We start from the raw sequence: 19,676 nt of genomic DNA, 5'->3' as shown, positions 1-19,676 counted from the left end.
GGGAGGTAACATAATGAAAATGAAAATAGACCTCGGTGATAGCTCATTGGCCAAGCCTATTTTTAACCCAAACAAGGTATCATCTGCAAGAATACTCAACAAACATTGGACCTCTACATTTCATAATGACAACATATCCTTCTTAGCACGTAGAATTCTTTTGATTGCTACCAATTGATTGTAACACATATCCTATTTTTCTTATTATCCCGATTAATCCTTATAAACCTACAAAAGACATAACAATGCTACGTAATTACACAGAATATTTGGAGGACTCTAAGATTATCAATTAAAACAATTAATAGCTTTTCTTGATACACGATACAAAATTGTTTTAAATAATATTAAGTCGAACTAGCAACATCAACTACACATCTAGGTGGCCTCTCTACCTAGTCCTATTGGTCCTAAACCTACTGATAGCTTTTTAGTCTTGGTGGTAGATTTTGCACTCGTAATGCCAATTGTATATTTTCTATGCTAAATTGTCAATACATTATATGCTTTATAAAAAATCCCTTCAATTTGCTCCTTTTGATGATCTCTAACTTGGAGCAAAGATAAATATGCTATATTGAATTCAAAGGAGAGATGGTTAAGAGGTGTGCAACCGTTATGGTTGTTTATTAGCTTCTCTGAAGCTTGCTTGGCATATAGGTCTCAAATTGGTTCATTAAGGAAACTTGCATCATGGAAAGAGAAAATAATGATAATCAAGACGATGAAGGTTGAAAAGTGTTAACTCAATCCATCTCCTTCAACAAGTGCATAATATACACAAGGCCTTTATGAGATGTAGGATATTGTAGACTTGGATTCTATCATAAACAAAATATTAATTGTATGAAGTTGTTATACGCTGTGAGGTTCCTTACAATGTTGATTGCCATTCTGTATTCATTGTGTGCGCTAGGACTTACAGATCTATGAAATCGTTAAAAAATGACAAAAAGATATGTATCTTTACGTTCTCTTAGCATAAATTTGAATATCATTCTCCTTCTAAGTATTTGATCTGTTCAGGATAAAACAATTTGATATATTTGTGATAACTAATTTTTTCCTTGGTTAATGTATTAGGTATCAGGTCTTTATTTTAGAGGGCAAAGAATTTGGCATGCTATGATTGATGATCTTTTGGCAAAGGGAATGGACAAAGCAGAAAAGGTTCTTTTTCTTTCTTCCGAGCCTCTCTTTCCCAAAGAAAAGCATACATGCATATATGTACACAAAAAAACCATTGTATGATTACAGAAACTCAAACACACATACAGATAATGCATGGCATATGTTCAAGAAATATCTCTTTGTAATTGATTTTTAAGGGTTTGCTTCTTCAACATTAATTTCCTAAACAGATAATCAATTTGTTGGATAACTAGGTTCGGTATTCATAAATGTCATTATATCAACTTATTTTATGTGAAAACAAAAGTGCAAAATTATTGTTATTTTATAGCATGTTCTTTATGTTTTATTTTGGTCAAAATAAAAAGTCAAAGGGCATGTTCTTCATGGCCCTATGAAAAGAAGAAAACTTGAATTTTTGTTAGTGTCATTTGTATCTTCAATCTGCCAAGTTAGCCTGCTCAAAGGATGTGACCTTTCACATGAAGAAATACGAATTCACTTGGCAAATTGGCAATCAATTCCATGCACTTTTGTGAAAGGAAATTTGGACATCTGAGGCTTACTTTTCTGTGGTACACGAGCTAAATAAAAACACTAAGTTTCTGTGAGAAGACAAGCTACAGGAAGATCATTATTTCTGAAGAGTACGAGCTACAGGAGTGACAGTATCTCTGTGATGTTTCAAGTTTCCAGATGTACAGAATCTCTGTAATGATGCGAGTTCCTCAGTAGTAAATTCTCTGCAATAAATGCGAGTTTCTGTGACATGACATACCTCTCTGATGCGAGTTTCTGTTGGACCATATCTCTGTGACATGCAAGCTTTCTGTTGGACCAGATTTCTATGACATGCAAGTTATTTTTGATGGACCAGATTGCAGTGAGCTATAGGAAGGCTACTATCTCTGTTGATGCAAGCTACAAAAAGGCAGAATTTGGGGGGCTGACTTGGCAGAGTTTGGAGGGATGATTTGGCACTGGTTAGTTTGACTTGGATTTCTCTTGTTGACGAAGAATCTGTAAGGAAAAGATTGATGGGTTTTCCCCTTGTGGGTTTTGCCCTGGCCTCTTGCCTAATCTCTGGTGTCTCTTGTCTCTTGTATGATCTCTATTTTCTTGTATTGAATGGTAATTGCTTGATGAATAATAACGAAAATCTAAGAAAAACACTGAACATTTTCACAAATAATTATCATGTTAAAGAAATTCTCTCTAGCATTGGAATTTCAACACAATCTAGAGGACATTAACAAAGGTTTTATATCTTTCCTTTTCCAAAGTTTATCATAGGGTGTGGCATACTACAGTTAAATTTCAAAGCAAAAATAGATGAAAGAAAAACCATACATATGAAGGTTTCCGGAGATTTGATCTCTCATTCATTTACGAAATCACATATATAAGCGAAAGTTTTGATGATCTAATATTAGTTATTCTTATTTATCTACTATTACCTAATCTAATCTGACTGTGCTTTAATATAATCTAACTGCTGTGCATGTTCTTCTAATTAGTTTGCTGTATATAATCTAATTCTAATTAATTGCAATTCATGCAAAGTGTTGCATGTCTTATGTGACAGATCAAATTGTCACTTGAGCCATTTTCAAACTCCAGCCCAACGTAGCACAAGATAAATAGAACCTGAAAGATGAATTCGTCAAACATGACCCAGCTGTTTTGGCAGTGCATATTATAAAAAAATTGAACTAGTGTCTTCGTCAGCATTTCATGTTACTAGATCTCACAAGTGTTCCATTCCATCTTTAATTCTGGATGAAGGTTGTAGAAAGCGGGCACATTTTTGAGAATGGGAGCATCATTTTCCAAAATTTCTCAGAAGCGTCTCAGAAGCATCCTCTCTCTATATATTATTGCATTTATATTTGATAAAAACATCCAGAATACCAAATTAGTTGTAGAATATATGAAAGCATGCATATTTGTACATATCTAATATTAGTTATTCTTATTTATCTACTATTATCTAATCTAATCTGACTGTTGTGCTTTAATATAATCTAACTGCTGTGCATGTGCTTCTAATTAGTTTGCTGTATAGAATCTAATTCTAATTAATTGCAATTCATGCAAAGTGTTGCATGTCTTATATGACAGATCAATTTGTGTAATGTCCCAAACGGGAAAATTTTGCAGATTCTTGGAATTTAACTCAATCAAAATTATCCACATAAAGTTTCCATCTATTTTTAATAGAAATTTGCCATGTAAAAATATCATCAAGAAAATACGGCAAAATAACAGGAACAATCTCAGCTTTTATTATAATAGATAAACTAGGGTTACATGCATATACAACCAAAATAGCTGAGATGAAAAGTTGGCCTTCAAGATAATCTGCTGCACTGCACCGGCCCTCCAAAATGATATGAACTGCACTGCTAAGCTCTTCCGTGAATTTTGGATGAATTCACCAAGGGAAGGTGGGTACTCGCCCAACCTCACTGAATGACCTGAGAGTTTCCGTCCTGGGGCTGTTAATGAAGTAGAGAACCGGGTTCTCAAACCTCTCATACAAGAAGAAGATCAAATCCAAGATGTCCTCTAATGGCCTCCTCCTCCTCTTTTTATAGATCTGATGGACCCCTCTAGAAGCTCCTATTTTATTATTATTTTAATCATTGAACACATTTCCCTTAATTAAAATATCCTTTTTAATGTGGGAAAATGGTAAATTGGCCACCATGCCTCCTCAAGCGACTGAAAATCCCTTCTAACCATTCCATCTTGTAGATCTTCTCGTTCTGGTTCCAACGACCTGCCAAGTATTCCTCCCGAAATGCCACCTTAAGCATAATTAATTGAGTCAGGCCCATTAATAACTCTGTTTTTTGAAAGTTGTCGAAATGCAACAGAACGAAAGGAAAACTATGCGGATGATAGAATATACCAAGCGAATTCCATCGAATCTCATAAAAACTCCTCAAAACTCCTCCAAAAGCTCCTAAGCCCGCTGATGACGCCAACCCGCACCTGTGATTTGTCTGCCCCCAACACTGAAAGTCCATCCTAACCATGCCATAAGGAACACCAGAAAAAAGAACATTACAAATCCTCTCGCCCCAAGATTTCTTGTCCTTGGCAATCCATATCTGTCGACCAATCTGGCAGTCTCGTGCAACTGAGAATCAATACTTGGATCCCATACAAACCACTGGGTGATACCATACCTCCGTGCCACCCAACCAAGAACGGATCCCTCAATGCTTAGATCCCAGACTAAACTCTGACTCGACCTGCCATCAACAGATCCTCCTGGATCCAATGCCACCATGGCCACTCATCATCACCCCTATCCCATGGCTCTAGTTGTGCTTTGTCTTCAGCTATGGCTACTGCTCCCTCAGTTGAATACCAACTCATCACCTCTCTCCAATCCAACCCTTGACTTAATCCAAGTCCAATCTCGTTCTCCTGATGTTGGGGTGGAACGTTGAAGAGATGTCGACCTATATCCCATTGCCGACTGAGCATGTAGTATCTGTCATGTCTAAGGGTCCCCGCTCCACTATGGCCCTGACCAAGAATATTGTACCATCACTAGGATACCAACTCATGATCTCTCGCCAATCTAATGGATGGAAACCTATGCAAGGAATATGTCTACTAGGTTGATACTGGTCCATGCTCAACTCTTAATGCTCTGCCCGATTAACCAACAAAATCTAGCCAAGAAATCTTGCCCCTCTCCCTATAGTGGGAAAAAGTGGGCAAGCTGGGCTACAAGCCCTGTCTATGTACTACTCTTGGACAGGGTTGCTGCTTGAAAATGCTGCAGCTTTGCTGGCTGCCACATCTGTTTGCACCTCATCAATGGGCAGACCCAAAGATGGATGCACTGCCATCTTCCTCGTCTGATAGGAAACTCCACGCTCCTCCAATCCACCAATCTCTTGCAAAACTATACTATCAGGCTCCAACACCTCCTGAGGACAAGTGTCTATAAATATTGCCACCCTGCTAGTTGTCTGTACATGTCTTCTCCTCATCAATGGCTGCTCATCCTCCTCCATCACGGGCTCAATATGATCCTCCAACTGGCTCTCCCCAAGAGGCTCATCATGCATACTATGCACATCCTCCTCCTCAGCTGACTCATGCTCCAACATATGCTGCTCATGTTGAATCATCAGTGGTGACTCATCATCCTGGATGTCTCCCATAGGGTCCATTGACTGCTCACCATACACACCTGAATATAAATTTGGCATGCTGTCAACAAATCCACATGACTCATGCTCCTCAGAGGCATCCTCATATGAACCCATAGACTCATCCAAAGAAGAATCCTCACCCTGAAAGTCAGAAGGAATCTCCTCCCTCTCTACCTTTGCCATCTCCTCAGTGTCACTCAAGCATGAGTGGTCAGGTCCCCAAGGTCTCTTGCAGATGATGCAAAGTCCCTTCCTCCTCAGCTCATTCTTGCTGCATGATCCACCAAACCTGAGTAGCTCCTCCCTGGTCAATTGTCTTCTGAACAACCCAATGTTCTACTCAACCAACCTTTCGACTAGTTGACAAGTAGCAGATGAGACTAATTGTTCTCTCCTTCAAATGGTCAACAATCTAGTCTGCAATCTTTTGCAAATAACATCATGGCTTCCATGCACGAGGACAAAATGGATTGCATGTGATCTATAACTCTGTCAGGATGATGTTTCTTAACGCTGAAGAAGCATTGAAACATCTGTAGGATTAGGGCATCACACTCCAAATCAAGCATGGTGTCATAAGATCTAACCAGGGCCATGGCTTCTAGAATCTCAAGCTTCTTCCCAAAAGTAGGACCCTCACTGTTATCCAAATCCTGAAAGGTCTCTACTATTAGTCTGAAGACTCTCCTCACTATGTCATCATTGTAAGGAGCTATAGGTGCGGCAAGCATTATGATACTGCTGAGACAGGAGGCAACTGGAAGTGTGACCCCTTCACAAGGGTACTCTAAGAACTTGTTTTGTATTAGGGCTAACATAGCTAGTTTTAGGGCCCAAATTAGTTTCTTCCCGTCTAAGTGGTGTACTTTGGAAAGAAATGCATCCAGTTCTTCTAGTTTGAAAAGAGCTTTCATTGTGACCCTCATGTATTTCAATTCTATTCGGAGTGCATAAATTTTGGGCCCCAATTCATGTTCTTCTTGTGGATGCTCTTGTTGTCGCATAGAAAGTATCCCTTTGGAAAGGGATCAGATGATGGTTGTTGCCAGTTTATTAAGGGAATTTATGAAAGTTTGATCCATGTTTTAGTTCCAATGAAGTCAAGTACATCAAGCTACTTTTATATTACTATAAGTGACCAACTACTTTACAATGATGATGGTGCCACAATACTTTGACTCAATGGCATCAGGACTATGACTCCACTCATTCCGACCAACAATACATGCATCAATAATGAACATATCCCGACTATGACTATATAGTGCACATAGTAACTTCATATCATGGGCATACAACCATACAATAGTAACTCTTCATGAACACCATGACGATATAGACCCTAGCACATCAGAATTAATCAGCCCCAATATGTCAAAAATAAACCCTTAGCTGCCAGCAACTTACTCCTAGCTCTGTCAAATACAACCCTCTACAACAATAAACTGGTCATATATTCACCATTACAATCATTGACATACAAGTACAGAGTGCATACAACTACATAATTTTATATAACCCAGCTACATAATGCAGACGTGACATACTAAGAGCGGGTATTTCCACCCAAAACCCCACAAGCCCCTGCAAAAATATTGTCAACAAATATACAACAACACATACTTACTCATGAAAGATTCAAACCATTGGGCATAACATTGTGAACAACCCTGATCCCAAATGCAAAACACTTCAGTCTACAATTCCTATGTTCTCAGCACCTGAATTTGGCATGTTTCTTCACTGCCATGTGGATTTGGAACCCAGCTCTTGAACAACTCGGTCTACCAAGGAGAAATTCGTCTTTGTAATCAATGTTATAGGTTGCACGTAAAGCACCAAATTAATTATATGGCACCTGCGTGTACCCAGTACAACGTGAAAATCTTTGGTCTATCTTTTAAGCGATATCAACCATCTCCACACGTAAACTGTGAGCTCGATCTTCCATCCGACAATTGTCTTGATGTGTCCTTTGTTGGTTTCTTGAATCCACGATCTATAGGAAATTTAATAAACCAGTGTACATCTACTCATCTACATACAAAGAGTGATTTGCTTGGAGCCCAATGAACAATGTTTTTACAATTTAAGAGCTTGAGGTGGATCCACACACTGGCACAAGAGATTTAGCGTCTCTAGTCATCAATCACACTCCAAAAATAATATTCTCGGCTCCCCTTTGATAATTTTGATGACGACTTTCTGAGAAATAATGCGATGTTGTCCTTGCTTGATGTGACTCCTCTGTATATTGCATGCATGGCTACGTCTTAATTAAATTGTTCGCACAACATGTCTCAGCTGTGATTAAGCATCGTCCCGCGATTTTGCACTGTGGCAATCTAATTCGCTTAGTCGTAGCAATGGTGAAATTGGATTTTAGCTGTATGGAGGAGAAAGAAAGAAAGAAAGAAAGCAATTATTTTAACGTCCATGAGGCTAAAGATAGCTTATGGGACATATTGCTTCTTCATCTGCTTGATGTATTCAACCCTTTTCTGTGAAGCTTTACAATAAATGCTCCTAGCTTCTCGACAAACCCCTCGCTAAATAGATTATCCCAAGAGCTAGCTGTCAGTATATCTGCATAACTTTCCTTGTTGTCTTTGAAGGCCTCACATTCTAAAATGAAATGATTTTGTGTTTCCACTTTTCCAGAAGAACAAAAAATGCATACTCTTTCCTCCCACACTTCTTTTGGCCTTTTCCATTGCCCTGTTTTGCAATAGAGAGTTGGTTTTTGGTAGCATCAGATGTGCTCTAGCCATGAAAATTGGTGGAGAGGCTACGGCACATGAGGTTTCCAAGACCTAAAAATCATTTGGGGAAATTCCACCCGGATGAAGAGATATTAAAATAATTAATATTTTTATTGAAACCCTAAGTCTAAACTTGGGAAATTCAAAATATTAATGTGTATTAATATAATATGGGTGAGAAAGTTCTAAATAACGAGGATCAAGCCAAATCTAATCTTAGCCGTTGATTAGGGACTTAATCTCAGCCGTTGAATCGTCAATAGGAAAAGTATAAGAGGAGGCTTGAGTGTTAGTTGGAGACACACCAAGTTGATCTGTCAATTCGATTTTCTGGGGCAGGGTTTGCTGAGAAATCGAGTTAGTGATATGTTGCAGCGAGGGGCAGTTCGGCAGAAGGTCGAGAATACATAGTAGAGAGGTAGAGATAGTGCAGAGAGACATCGCAGAGGCAACTTGGGCTGACGCAGAGACAACCAGAGATGACACAAAGCTGACTCAGAGGCTTGGAGGGCCAACGCTAAGGATGCAGGAGGTCAAGAAGTTGAGGCAGAGGCTAGCAAAGCTGATGCTCGGCAGAAAAATCTGTGTTGTGGTGTTTTCGTGGGGCAAACTGAGAGCTGAGAGGCAGACCCAGAGATGTAGAGGGTGACGCAGCTCCAGAGAGAAGCCTGGAGTAGCTTTCTCTGTTGAGCTGAGGAACAATCGAAGTCAGTGTGGGAATCATCGTTCGGTTGCTGATCAACTGGAATATCTGTCTCCGGAGCAAGGTACTTTTGCCAAGGAAAATCTCTAAAGGGTGAGCCATTTCTAGCACCCTAGTTGTATTCAGAAAAGTGCATAGTAATAAAACCCTCATATCTGTTACACTGGTTTTCCCGCATTGGGTTTTTCCGGGGATTATTGTCCAAAAATAACAGTGTCCCTTGTGTTGTCTTAGTTCATTTCAGTTGTTGATCTGTATATGTGTGAAGGCTTCATTTGTGTTTATTTTGGTGTTTATATTAATAAATAACTTGTTAATGGAAAGAACAAGTAGGAGATAATAAACCACATAATGCAGTGGGGATTTCTAATGTGTCAGACTTAGACATTTCCACATGGTATCAAAGCGATTGCAGATCATTGGTGACTGAAGACACCAACGGAAAGCTGAAAATCTTGCGTCATCATTTCGAGCTAAGGGAAAGGCTAGCGCAGAGGTAGAGTGAGGCAGAAGAGGCTCACGAAGAGCCACATCATCCTGCTCAGCCAGGTCGGATTCACGTAGTTTGCTGGAGGAGTAGATTCAGCCTTTGCCGAGATTGTGCAGAGCCTGAAAGGCTCAATTTCTTCAATTGCCAGGGCTTGGGGAGATGTGGGCAGATTGTGATTTGAGGAGATGGTGATGCTGCTTATGTTGATACAGAATAGTGTCTAAGGAGACAAAACCAAGGTAGACGGAACCACTACCTCGATGGATTTCTAGCCAAGGGATCGAAATCCGAGTTGAAGGAGGATTAGAGAGGAGCGGTTCGACAGCTTGCCAGAGGATTTCCAGAAGGGAAATCAGGACTCAGGAGTCCAGAAGAGGAGCTCAAATGGCAGTGAAAGGTCTGAGGGATCAAGATAAGTTGGATGGAGCTTCCAACTTTTTCATCTAGAAGGCCAGGATCTTGGCAGTCTTGGATCGACATCGCATCAAGGACTTTGCCTTGAAATTAGTGGCTATCCCAGTTGATCCAGCTGAGAATGAGAAGTAGGAGGAGGCAATGGCGAGGGCGAAGTGCATGATCCTAGACGGGTTCAAAGATCATGTTATACCACATATTGCTAAGAAGAACACAACAAAGGAGATGTGGGACACCTTGACCACCTTATACCAAGGCTCTTTCGTGCAACGGAAGATGCTATTGGAGAATCAACTGAGGTCATATCAGATGCATAAGAGAGTGCAGATAGATCCATTCCTTCTCAGGTTGCAGGAGATTCGCGACCAACTTATTTCTATGGGGTCTACACCAGATCCAGAGTTTATGGTCTGGACTGTCCTGAATGCAGTCTTCGAGGAGTGGGAGACATTTTTTCAAAGTATTTTGGGCAGGGCTACTCTTCCCAGTTGGGAAGACATGTGGACAACTTTTCGACAGGAAGAGATCAGGAGGATGACCAAGGCGGGGAGTAGTGGTAAGGCAGCTTGAGTCAAGAAATCGGAGGAGGATGCGACTCTAGCATCTGCTGGACAACAAGGAAAGAGGAAGAAGAAGGATATCTCCAAGGTCAAGTGCTTCAATTGTGGGGAGCTGGGTCATCATGCGTCTCAGTGTCCCATGATGAAAGGCAAGGCCCAAGGGAGAAGCTTCTGATTCAAAGGCAGCTCCAGCTAAGGTGGAGAAAGAGGTCGAGATTGATGACGATGGTGCCATGAGTGCTCATGCACCTCTAGAAAAGACGTGGGGTGACATCGAGTTGTAGTCAGGACTACATAATAGGGGTAGGGTCCTTGAGGTGCCCAAACTCTTGGATCACATCCGGCTACGGGAGCCCTTAATAATAGTAGCATGATGACAGGTGTTGGGTGGAGCAAGGTGTGATGGAGCAACAAGGCAGTGCTAGAGTGCAGAAGTCTGTAATAGCGCAATGAAGGTTGCAACAGTGCGAGAGCCACAAAAGAGGTTGCAGTAGCGCAATGGAAGCAGAGGGAGCACAGGATAGCAATAGAGATAGCTTCAACATCACGAGGCTTCCAGACTAACTAGGATGTCAGTTTTTGGGTGAAGTCAGTTACTTACTTCTCAGTAACTGAGTTGCAGTGCATCAGTTAGCAGTGGCAGTGCTATGGGTAGCATGTTGAGAGGGAGCTGTAGTACAGATGTAGCAGTGGCAGTGGCAATGTCATGGGCATCAGTATAGGAAGCAGCAATGCAGAGGATGTGAGGCAGCAGGCCAAGCATCAACATAGGTACTGATGTAGAGGATCAGTGTGATGTTTCTATGGTGAAGCATTACTAGAGCACATTCCTCGCTAAGAGGGAGTGTTAATTTTTGGTAGTATCGGATGTGCTCTAGCCATAAATTGGTGGAGAGGCTAAGGCACATGAGATCTTGTTAAAATTGACAACTAAGGCCAAACTCCTTGTGGGTCATCTTATTTATGACAGCTGATATTTTACTTGGATCCCTCTCATCGAGGTGTAGGATTGATCTAAAGATCATCCGATTCCGATAAGTATTCATGGAGTTATGAACTTATTTGTGTTATAAGACAATTCGTCAAGGTCGGCCAACAACCAAATAAACCCCACATGTGCTCAACGTTTTAGTATAAAAGGAGATGACTTGAGAGTCATTTCATACACACTTCACACTTGATTTCTCTCCACTTGTCTTGGGTTTTAGTGTGAGAGAAATCTAGGAGGAAGAAGCCCTAGACTTTGGAGGAAAGGAGGCTGCCCTAGCTGCAGCAAACATGACAGGCCAACGAAGCCATGGAAGGAACCTCTACACTAACCTAAAGCTGCCCTAACGCTATCCTAAAGCTGCCCTAACCACAGTCCTAAGGATGCCCTAGTGCAACACATACCTTGGAGAAATCTCGTTGAAGGAGAATAAGCCGCAGTAAGAAGAGGCCAAGCTAATGAGGAATGTTCAGCAAGTCCTTACACTGTCCTAACACTAAAGCCTAGCCGTAATTAAGAAGGCCGAGGGGATTCTGGATAGTGTGATGTGGAGGAGATTAAGGAGGCCAAGGGAGGCCTTAGCAAGCCCTAGCCACAGTACTAGAAAGAGCAAGAAGAGGCCAAGACAACGAGGAGATCAGGCATTGTTTTAAGGGCTAAAACAAGGCACCGTGCTGCTGAAAGGAGGCCAAGATTACTTGCTGGGTAAGCCGAGTTGGAGACCCCTACTAATACTTGTATGGTGCAGGCCGTAAGCTACATAAGTACTGTGTGCTAGGCCACAGGCCATAGCATCACAATTAGGACTTGTGTAAGGTGAATTGAGGGCTCAAATATGCCCAGAACAGCAGCATGCTAGGGGAGGTATGTTACAGTCTTTGAGGGATGTTTGTGGACTAATAGATGGGTGTGTAAGAGTTGCTAGATGCCCTAACCAGTCACAATATAAGCAACAGTAAAGGTAGACTTGGAACAACAGTGTTGAAGGGACAACAATGTTAGTAAATGGGACAGCTAGGCAATGGAGCTTGATGGAGCCATGATACATGGGACAACTGGGATACATAGTGCTGCAAAGATACATGGGACAACTAGGCTACATAGTGCTACAAAGATGCATGGGAAAGCAAGGTCAAATGGTGGATAATATTGATGAAGCATTATGGTTGCTACAATAGCTGATGCAACATGTTAGTATAGTGCTGCATAATGATCGAGTTTAGCCCAGTGATGGGAGCATGTAATGAAGAGCAACTTAATGACAGTGGTGCAGCGTGATGATACTTTGCAGTATACATTGAGCACAATGATGGGTACAACCATGACTAGTGAAGGATGATGAGATGCAACATAGTGATAATAGGTACAACATGGTGCAGCACAGTGAGGTGCAACATGATGATGAGGAGTAGCACAATGACAGGTGCAGCAAGGCGATGGAGAATTAGTTGAAGCAGTATGTCTTCAACTGAGTTCAACTACCTCATGTATCATCTTCTTAGAGATGGTTTATGCTGTTATTTAGATAAGTCAAAGTGTTGACTTCTGTTGTAAATGTACTATCTCTCTCTCTCTGCTGAACTATTGAAGAACATATAAGAAGAATTGATCAAGGGTTTCCCTACATTGGGGTTTGTCCCTGCCTAGTGCCACATTGTGTGTCCTCTTGTCTTGGCTTGTCTTCTGCGATTTATGTTTATGTTCTATTTGCAATTTACTATAATGCTGATGTGATTGCTAATCTGGAAATGATATTGAGCTAACTGCGAAAATTGAAATAAATTGCTCTAAGCATAGAACATACCTAAAATTAACATGGTATCAGAGTTGAGGTGAAGATAAAGCCCAAGCAAGAGTGAAAGAGCAATCACCGAACATAGATGGGAAAGGACAATAGGATCAGTGGATTCCTCATCCATCTTCAAATTCACCAAGGGTAAAGTCGAAGCAGAGTATATTATTAGAATGGCGCAGCGGAAGCTTCTGATGGCCTACCTACCCATCACTTCAATGGGATGTCCGGATCTCAGGGTGAAAGGGAAGGCAAATGCCTTGCTTGCAATAAGTTTGGCCGTTATGCGAAGGAATGTCCGAATGGCAGGGACACATCACTTGATGATGATAACAATCATTCCAGGGACATCTTCAATGATCAGAGGAATGACAGGTAATGGAAGTCATCAAGGAAATAGTCGAATCTTCAAAGAAAGCAAGGAACCCCAGGTATGAAGAATCAAATGTTGTTTCTGATAAGATAAAAAAGTGTTATCTTGTATTGGCCCTCTCCTTCAGATTCTCTGGGAACCTGGCTTATTGATTGTAGTGCTTCAAGGCACTTCATCAGATAGAAGGGTGCTCTCTCTAATTTAGCAGAGATTGAAACAATCGTGGGAATATACTTGCAGTCGATGCCACCTATCCCGGGAAGGGTGTAGGGAATGTTACCCCTCAATTGAATGAGGGTAACTCGATTCATTTACAAGAATCTCTTTTGTGTACCTGATCACAAGAAGAACCTGGTGTCCATTTCGGCAATGGAAGTCAAAGGTTTCAGGGTGGCATTCATCGATGGAAAGGTACGTATTTGAAAATGGAATTTTCAAAGATGCTTTTGAGTTCAGGGTTTGTATCAAGTTGCAATATGGTCCATTGGGGATCATGTTAATTGACATATCTCATCTATAGCACTAGAGGTCTACTTATTATGGGACCCTACCCGATGTGAGTCAGATGATGAGAGGGATGCCTGAATTCAAGAAGAGCATGAAGGTACATGTCCGAGATGTTCCAAAGGAAAATCTTGCAAGGGGACCATTCCCCTCATGTAGCAGGTCCACAGGTTTGGAACAACCCAAGGGCTTTGAGATTCATGATCGGGAATCTCATGTATGCAGGTGGAAAAAAGCCCTCTATGGCCTGAGGCAGAACACCTCGGGCTTAGTATGAGAGGATTGATAGTTGTCTGAAGAAGCTGAGTTTCACTAAGAGTGAAACCGATCCAAACCATTGCTTGAAGGTTGTGGATGATAGACCTCTCATACCGGCACCTTCTGAGGACGAACTATTTCTGACAAGTGCAAGCCCTCTCATTTGCAGAAGTAAGAGGGAGTTGGATTCTGGATGTGGAATGGTAAATTGCAAGCTCGTGACTACCTCGAGGATCTTAACTTTAAGAAGTTATATGGTAGTGATACTGGACTAGATTTGGGAAATGCCTCAATGTTTCATAAACTCATTCGCATTGATGTTCTTGGTGAACTTTTGTCCAGATACATGCTTTGCAGTTAGCATGTTGGGCTCATATTTTGGTTGAGCCTCACTAGATTGGTGACAAGAATCTTCTAAGATATCTTCGGGGCACAATCTCTCATGGATTGAGATACACTGCCAGAAATGTGAAGCTGCATGATTATTTGAATGGTGACAGAGCAGGCAGTGTGGAGGATCTCAAGAGCACTTTGGAGTGCTGATTCTCTTTGGGTTCTGCTCAATATCTTGGATAAGCAGGAAGCAGAAGACAACTGCTTTGAGCACGCTGAGACCGAATACATATCTACGAGTATGACCTCGTGTGAAGCTTCCTGGTTGCGGAATCTCTTAAGTGAGTTGTTTTTACACATGATGGATACCATCGTGATCTTGTGTGTCAACCAGGGGGGGATTCGATTGTTGAGGAATCCCGTATTCTATGATTGCTCCGGCATATAGACATGAGATACTACCTTATCTGGGATATGGTACGTCGATGAGCGAGGAGGCTCCATCGCATTGAGACTGATGTACAAGTCGTAGACATTTTGTCAAAGCCCCGGGGAAAGGTCAAATTTGTGACTTTCCCGAACGACTTGGAGTCGTTGAAGAGACCTTCTTATGAGGGTCCTACATGATGCATGCATTGAGCTTTGGTAGCTCCGGGGGGCTTGGGGTACTTCTTGGAGCAACAAGCGACCATAGGGCGAGTCACCCTCCCCTAATGGTGCGCTGTGTATAGGCTGAATGGTTTAGCCTTCCCCTATGATACCCTATGGCAACTTTGGGACATGATGAGTGGTTCTCCTGTCGAGGCATCCTACCCATGAAGTTTGGGACTCGTGGGAAGTACCTCTCATCTGGCCAATGAGTAGGGAAATGGGGTTAGGGGCCATAGTAGTACTATCGATGGATGCATCATTGTATCTACCGTACTCCCTATGCGATGATGACCTCCATTGATCTGGGATCAATGAAACTGATATGGGATCAGTATGAGTGGTTTGAGACACTCTCTTGTGATATGGATTTGGGATCAATGAAACTGACTTTGAGTCAGTAAGAATGATATGATTCACTCTCTTGGAACTGATCTGGGATGAGTAAGAGTGGTATGACACACTATCTTCATATGGTATTGACTTTGGCTTAGTAGAGAATGGTATGAGACATTCTCGATCAATTCTTCTTCTTCATGGTTCAGCAGAGCAGAGCAGAGAAGAGCAGTGCAGGGCACTAATGGCAGAGATAGTACAGTCTGGCAGATGGATCAGCGGATGGAGTTCTCCCTAGTTGAGAGGGAGTGTTAAAGTTGGCAACTAGGGCCAAACTACATGTGGGTCATCTTATTTATGGCAGCTGATATTTTTCTTGGATCCCTCTCATCAAGAGGTGTAGGATTGATCTAAAGATCATCCGATTCCGATAAGTATTCATGGAGTTATGAATTTATTTGTGTTATAAGACAATTCATCAAGGTCAGCCAGCAACCAAATAAACCCCACATGTGCTCAACGTTTTAGTATAAAAGGAGATGACTTGAGAGCCATTTCACACACACTTCACACTTGATTTCTCTCCACTTGTATTGGGTTTTAGTGTGAGAGAAATCTAGGAGGAAGAAGCCCTAGACATTGGAGGAAAGGAGGTTGCCCTAGCCGCAACAAAGATGATAGGCCAACGAAGCCATGGAAGGAACCTCTACGGTAACCTAAAGCTGCCCTAGCCGTAGTCCTAATGATGCCCTAGCCACAGTCCTAAGGATGCCCTAGTGCAATGCATACCTTGGAGAAAGCTCATTGAAGGAGGATAAGCCGCAACAAGAAGTGGCCAAGGTAGTGAGGAATGTTCAGCAAGTCCTTATGCTGTCCTAACACTAAAGCCTAGTTGCAATTAAGAAGGCCGAGGGGATTTTGGACAACGTGATGTAGAGGAGATTAAGGAGGTCGAGGGAGGCCTTAGCAAGCCCTAGCCGTAGTCCTAGCAAGACCAAGAAGATGCCAAGACAACGAGGAGATCATGGACTGTTTTAAGGGCTAAAAAAAGGCTCCGCGCTGCTGAAAGGAGGCCGAGATTACTTGCTGGGTAAGTCGAGTTGGAGACCCCTACTAATACTTGTATGGCATAGGCCGTAAGCTACATAAGTACTGTGTGTTAGGCTGCAGGCCATAGCATCATAGTTAGGACTTGCGTAAGGTGAATTGAGGGCCCAAATATGCTCAGAATAGCAGCGTGCTAGGGGAGGTATGTTGCAGTCCTTGAGGGATGTTTGTGGACTAATAGATGGGTGTGTAAGGGCTGCTAGATGCCCTAACCAGTCACAATATAAGCAACAGTAAAGGAAGACTTGGAACAACAGTGTTGAAGGAACAACAGTGCTAGTAAATGGGACAACCAGGCAATGGAGCTTGATGGAGCCATGATACATGGGACAACTGGGATACATAGTGCTGCAAAGATACATGGGACAACTGGGCTACATAGTATTGCAGAGATACATGGGACAACTAGGCTACATAGTGCTGCAAAGATGCATGGGACAACAAGGTCACATGGTGGATAATATTGATGAAGCATTATGGTTGGCTACAACAGTTGATGCAACAGGTTAGTATAGTGTTGCATAATGATTGAGTGCAGCCCGATGATGGGAGCATGTAATGAAAAGTAGCTTAATGACAGTGGTGTAGCGTGATGATACTTTGCAGTATACATTGAGCATAGTGATGGGTACAACCATGACGAGTGAAGCATGATGAGATGCAACATAGTGATAATGGGTGCAACATGGTGTAGCACAGTGAGGTGCAACATGATGATGAGGAGCAGCACAATGACAAGTGCAGCAAGGCGATGGAGAATCAGTTGAAGCAGTATGTCTTCAACTGAGTTCAACTACCTCATGTATCATCTTCTTAGAGATGATCTATGCTCTTATTTAGATAAGTCAAAGTGTTGAATTCTGTTGTAAATGTACTATCTCTCTCTCTCTGTGCTGAACAATTGAAGAACATATAAGAAGAATTGATCAAGGGTTCCCCACATTGGGGCTTGTCCCTGGCTAGCGCCACATCATGTGTTCTCTTGTCTTGGCTTGTCTTCTGCAATTTATGTTTATGTTCTATCTACAATTTACTATAATGTTGATGTGATTGCTAATCTGGAAAAGATATTGAGCTAACTGCGAAAATTGAAATAAATTGCTCTAAGCATAGAACATACCTAAAATTAACAGATCTCCAAGACCCAAAAATCATTTGGGGAAATTCTACCCAGATGGAGAGATATTAAAATAATTAATATTTTTAATGAGACCCTAAGTCTAAACTTAGGAAAATTAAAATATTAGTGTGTATTAATATAATATGGGTGAGAAAGTTCTAAATAATGAGGATCAATCCAAATCTAATCTTAGTCGTTGATTAGGGACTTAATCTCGGTCGTTGAATCGTCAACAGGAAAAGTATAAGAGGAGGCTTGAGGGTAAGTTGGAGACACACCAAGTTGATCAGCCAATTCGATTTTTTGGGGCATGGTTTGCTGAGAAATCGAGTTAGTGATCTGTTGCAGCGAGGGGCAATTCGACAGAAGGCTGAGAATACATAGCAGAGAGGCAGAGATAGTTTCAGAGAGACAGCGCAAAGGCAGCTTTGGTTGATGCAAAGACAGCCAACGTTGATGTAGATACTAGAGACAGCCAGAGCTGACGCAGAGCTGATGCAGAGACTTGGAGGGCCAGCGTTGAGGACACATGAGGCTGAGAAGTCGACGCAGGTAGATGCAGAGGCTAGTAGAGCTAACGTTGGGCAAAAAGAGCTGTGCTATGGTGTTTTCGTGGGACAGACTGAGAGCTGAGAGGCAGGCGTAGAGCCGTAGAGGGTGACGCAGTCCTTGGACGGTGACGTAGTTCCAGAGAGAAGCTTGGAGCAGCTTTCGCTGTCCAGCTGAGGAACAATCGAAGTCAATGTGGGAATCATCATCCAGTTGTTGATCAATCGGAATATCTGTGTCCGGAGCAAGGGACTTCTGCCAAGGAAAATCTCTGAAGGGTGAGCCATTTTTGGCACCCTAGTTGTATTAAGAAAAGTGCATAATAATAAAAGCCTCATTTCTGCTGCACCAGTTTTCCCGCATTGTGTTTTTCCAGGGACGAATGTCCAAAAATAACGGTGTCCCTTGTGTTGTCTTAGTTCATTTAAGTTGTTGATCTGTATATGTGTGAAGGCTGCTTTTGTGTTTATTTCGGTATTTATATTAATAAATAAATTATTAATGGAAAGAATAAGTAGGAGATAATAAACCAGATAATGCAGTAGGGATTTCTAATGTGTCAAACTTACAAATTTCCACACGGAGTTGATGAGAAGTAGTCCTTAACTAAGCAATAAGAATTTTGGCTCTCCAAGAGATATTGGCCTTTGTGTATGCTTTTGGTTGATGAATATGAGTGGAATTAAATAGTTGAATTTGAAAGACAATCGATGGTTGAATTCCACATGATCGCTGCCTCTCCAAGACATCGATTGCTCTTGGCTTGCCAGGTGGAGTTCCCGTTCTCACGTGGAATAATTTCCTTGGTAAAAATCAATCAGTGAGTGGCTGTTACAGCCGTTGTCTACCCTGATCCTACTCGGCTCTCCTAATGTGGTCGATTTGCGGCCCCTTTCCACTCGTCTATCTCTCTCTACGCACACGGTGTTGTTGGTTGAGCTCGATCTCACTCCACAACTACTGTTTCTTGCTCGCGCAGACCCCATAGTGACACAACACAGTCAAACTTCAACATATGGTAATGCGATACTCCGTGGAAGTTTTGGCACTTAGCACAAACTTTCCACAAGAATCATCACGATCCTCTGCCTATACCTCCATTGACTCTTGCCTATCATGCGGTGATCTGATCCCTATCACATTACTCAGATCTTCTTCATGCACGAACAATCACCATTGTCATGGCTTAAAGTCTATTCGTGGAGCAGTCAACAATTAATTGCTAACATAATAAACGCCACGATCAACCCGAACCACATTCATCTATATTTAATTGATAATCTAGTCTTGAATACATGATCTTGGCTCATGGTGCATCCACAAATTCAACTTCATATAAAATCAGAGGAATTCAACTCTTTTTGGTACTCAATGCCTCTGTCAAAAGAACGAAGATAAACTTCGGGCTCTGCTTCGACAAATAATTGTGG

The 19,676-nt window shown here is 41.8% G+C and overlaps 1 protein-coding gene across 1 annotated transcript in view; it reads left to right on the top strand.

The window, feature by feature from the left end:
- The window catches only part of LOC149150226 (pectin acetylesterase 3-like), a 246,347-nt gene that overhangs the window by 137,535 nt on the left and 89,136 nt on the right, over positions 1-19,676 (top strand). Inside the window, exon 5 of the mRNA XM_089437911.1 lies at positions 1,084-1,170. Coding sequence (XP_089294037.1) covers positions 1,084-1,170 — 87 coding nt within the window. The remainder of the gene's footprint in view (positions 1-1,083; positions 1,171-19,676) is intronic.

This window comes from Pinus tabuliformis, chromosome 9, assembly GCF_031772625.1.
Source record: "Pinus tabuliformis cultivar Carrire ecotype Pingquan chromosome 9, CPIR1, whole genome shotgun sequence".
Classification (NCBI taxonomy): Eukaryota; Viridiplantae; Streptophyta; class Pinopsida; order Pinales; family Pinaceae; genus Pinus; species Pinus tabuliformis.
Note: the sequence above shows the minus strand (reverse complement) of the source record. Positions and strands in the feature narration are given on the sequence as shown.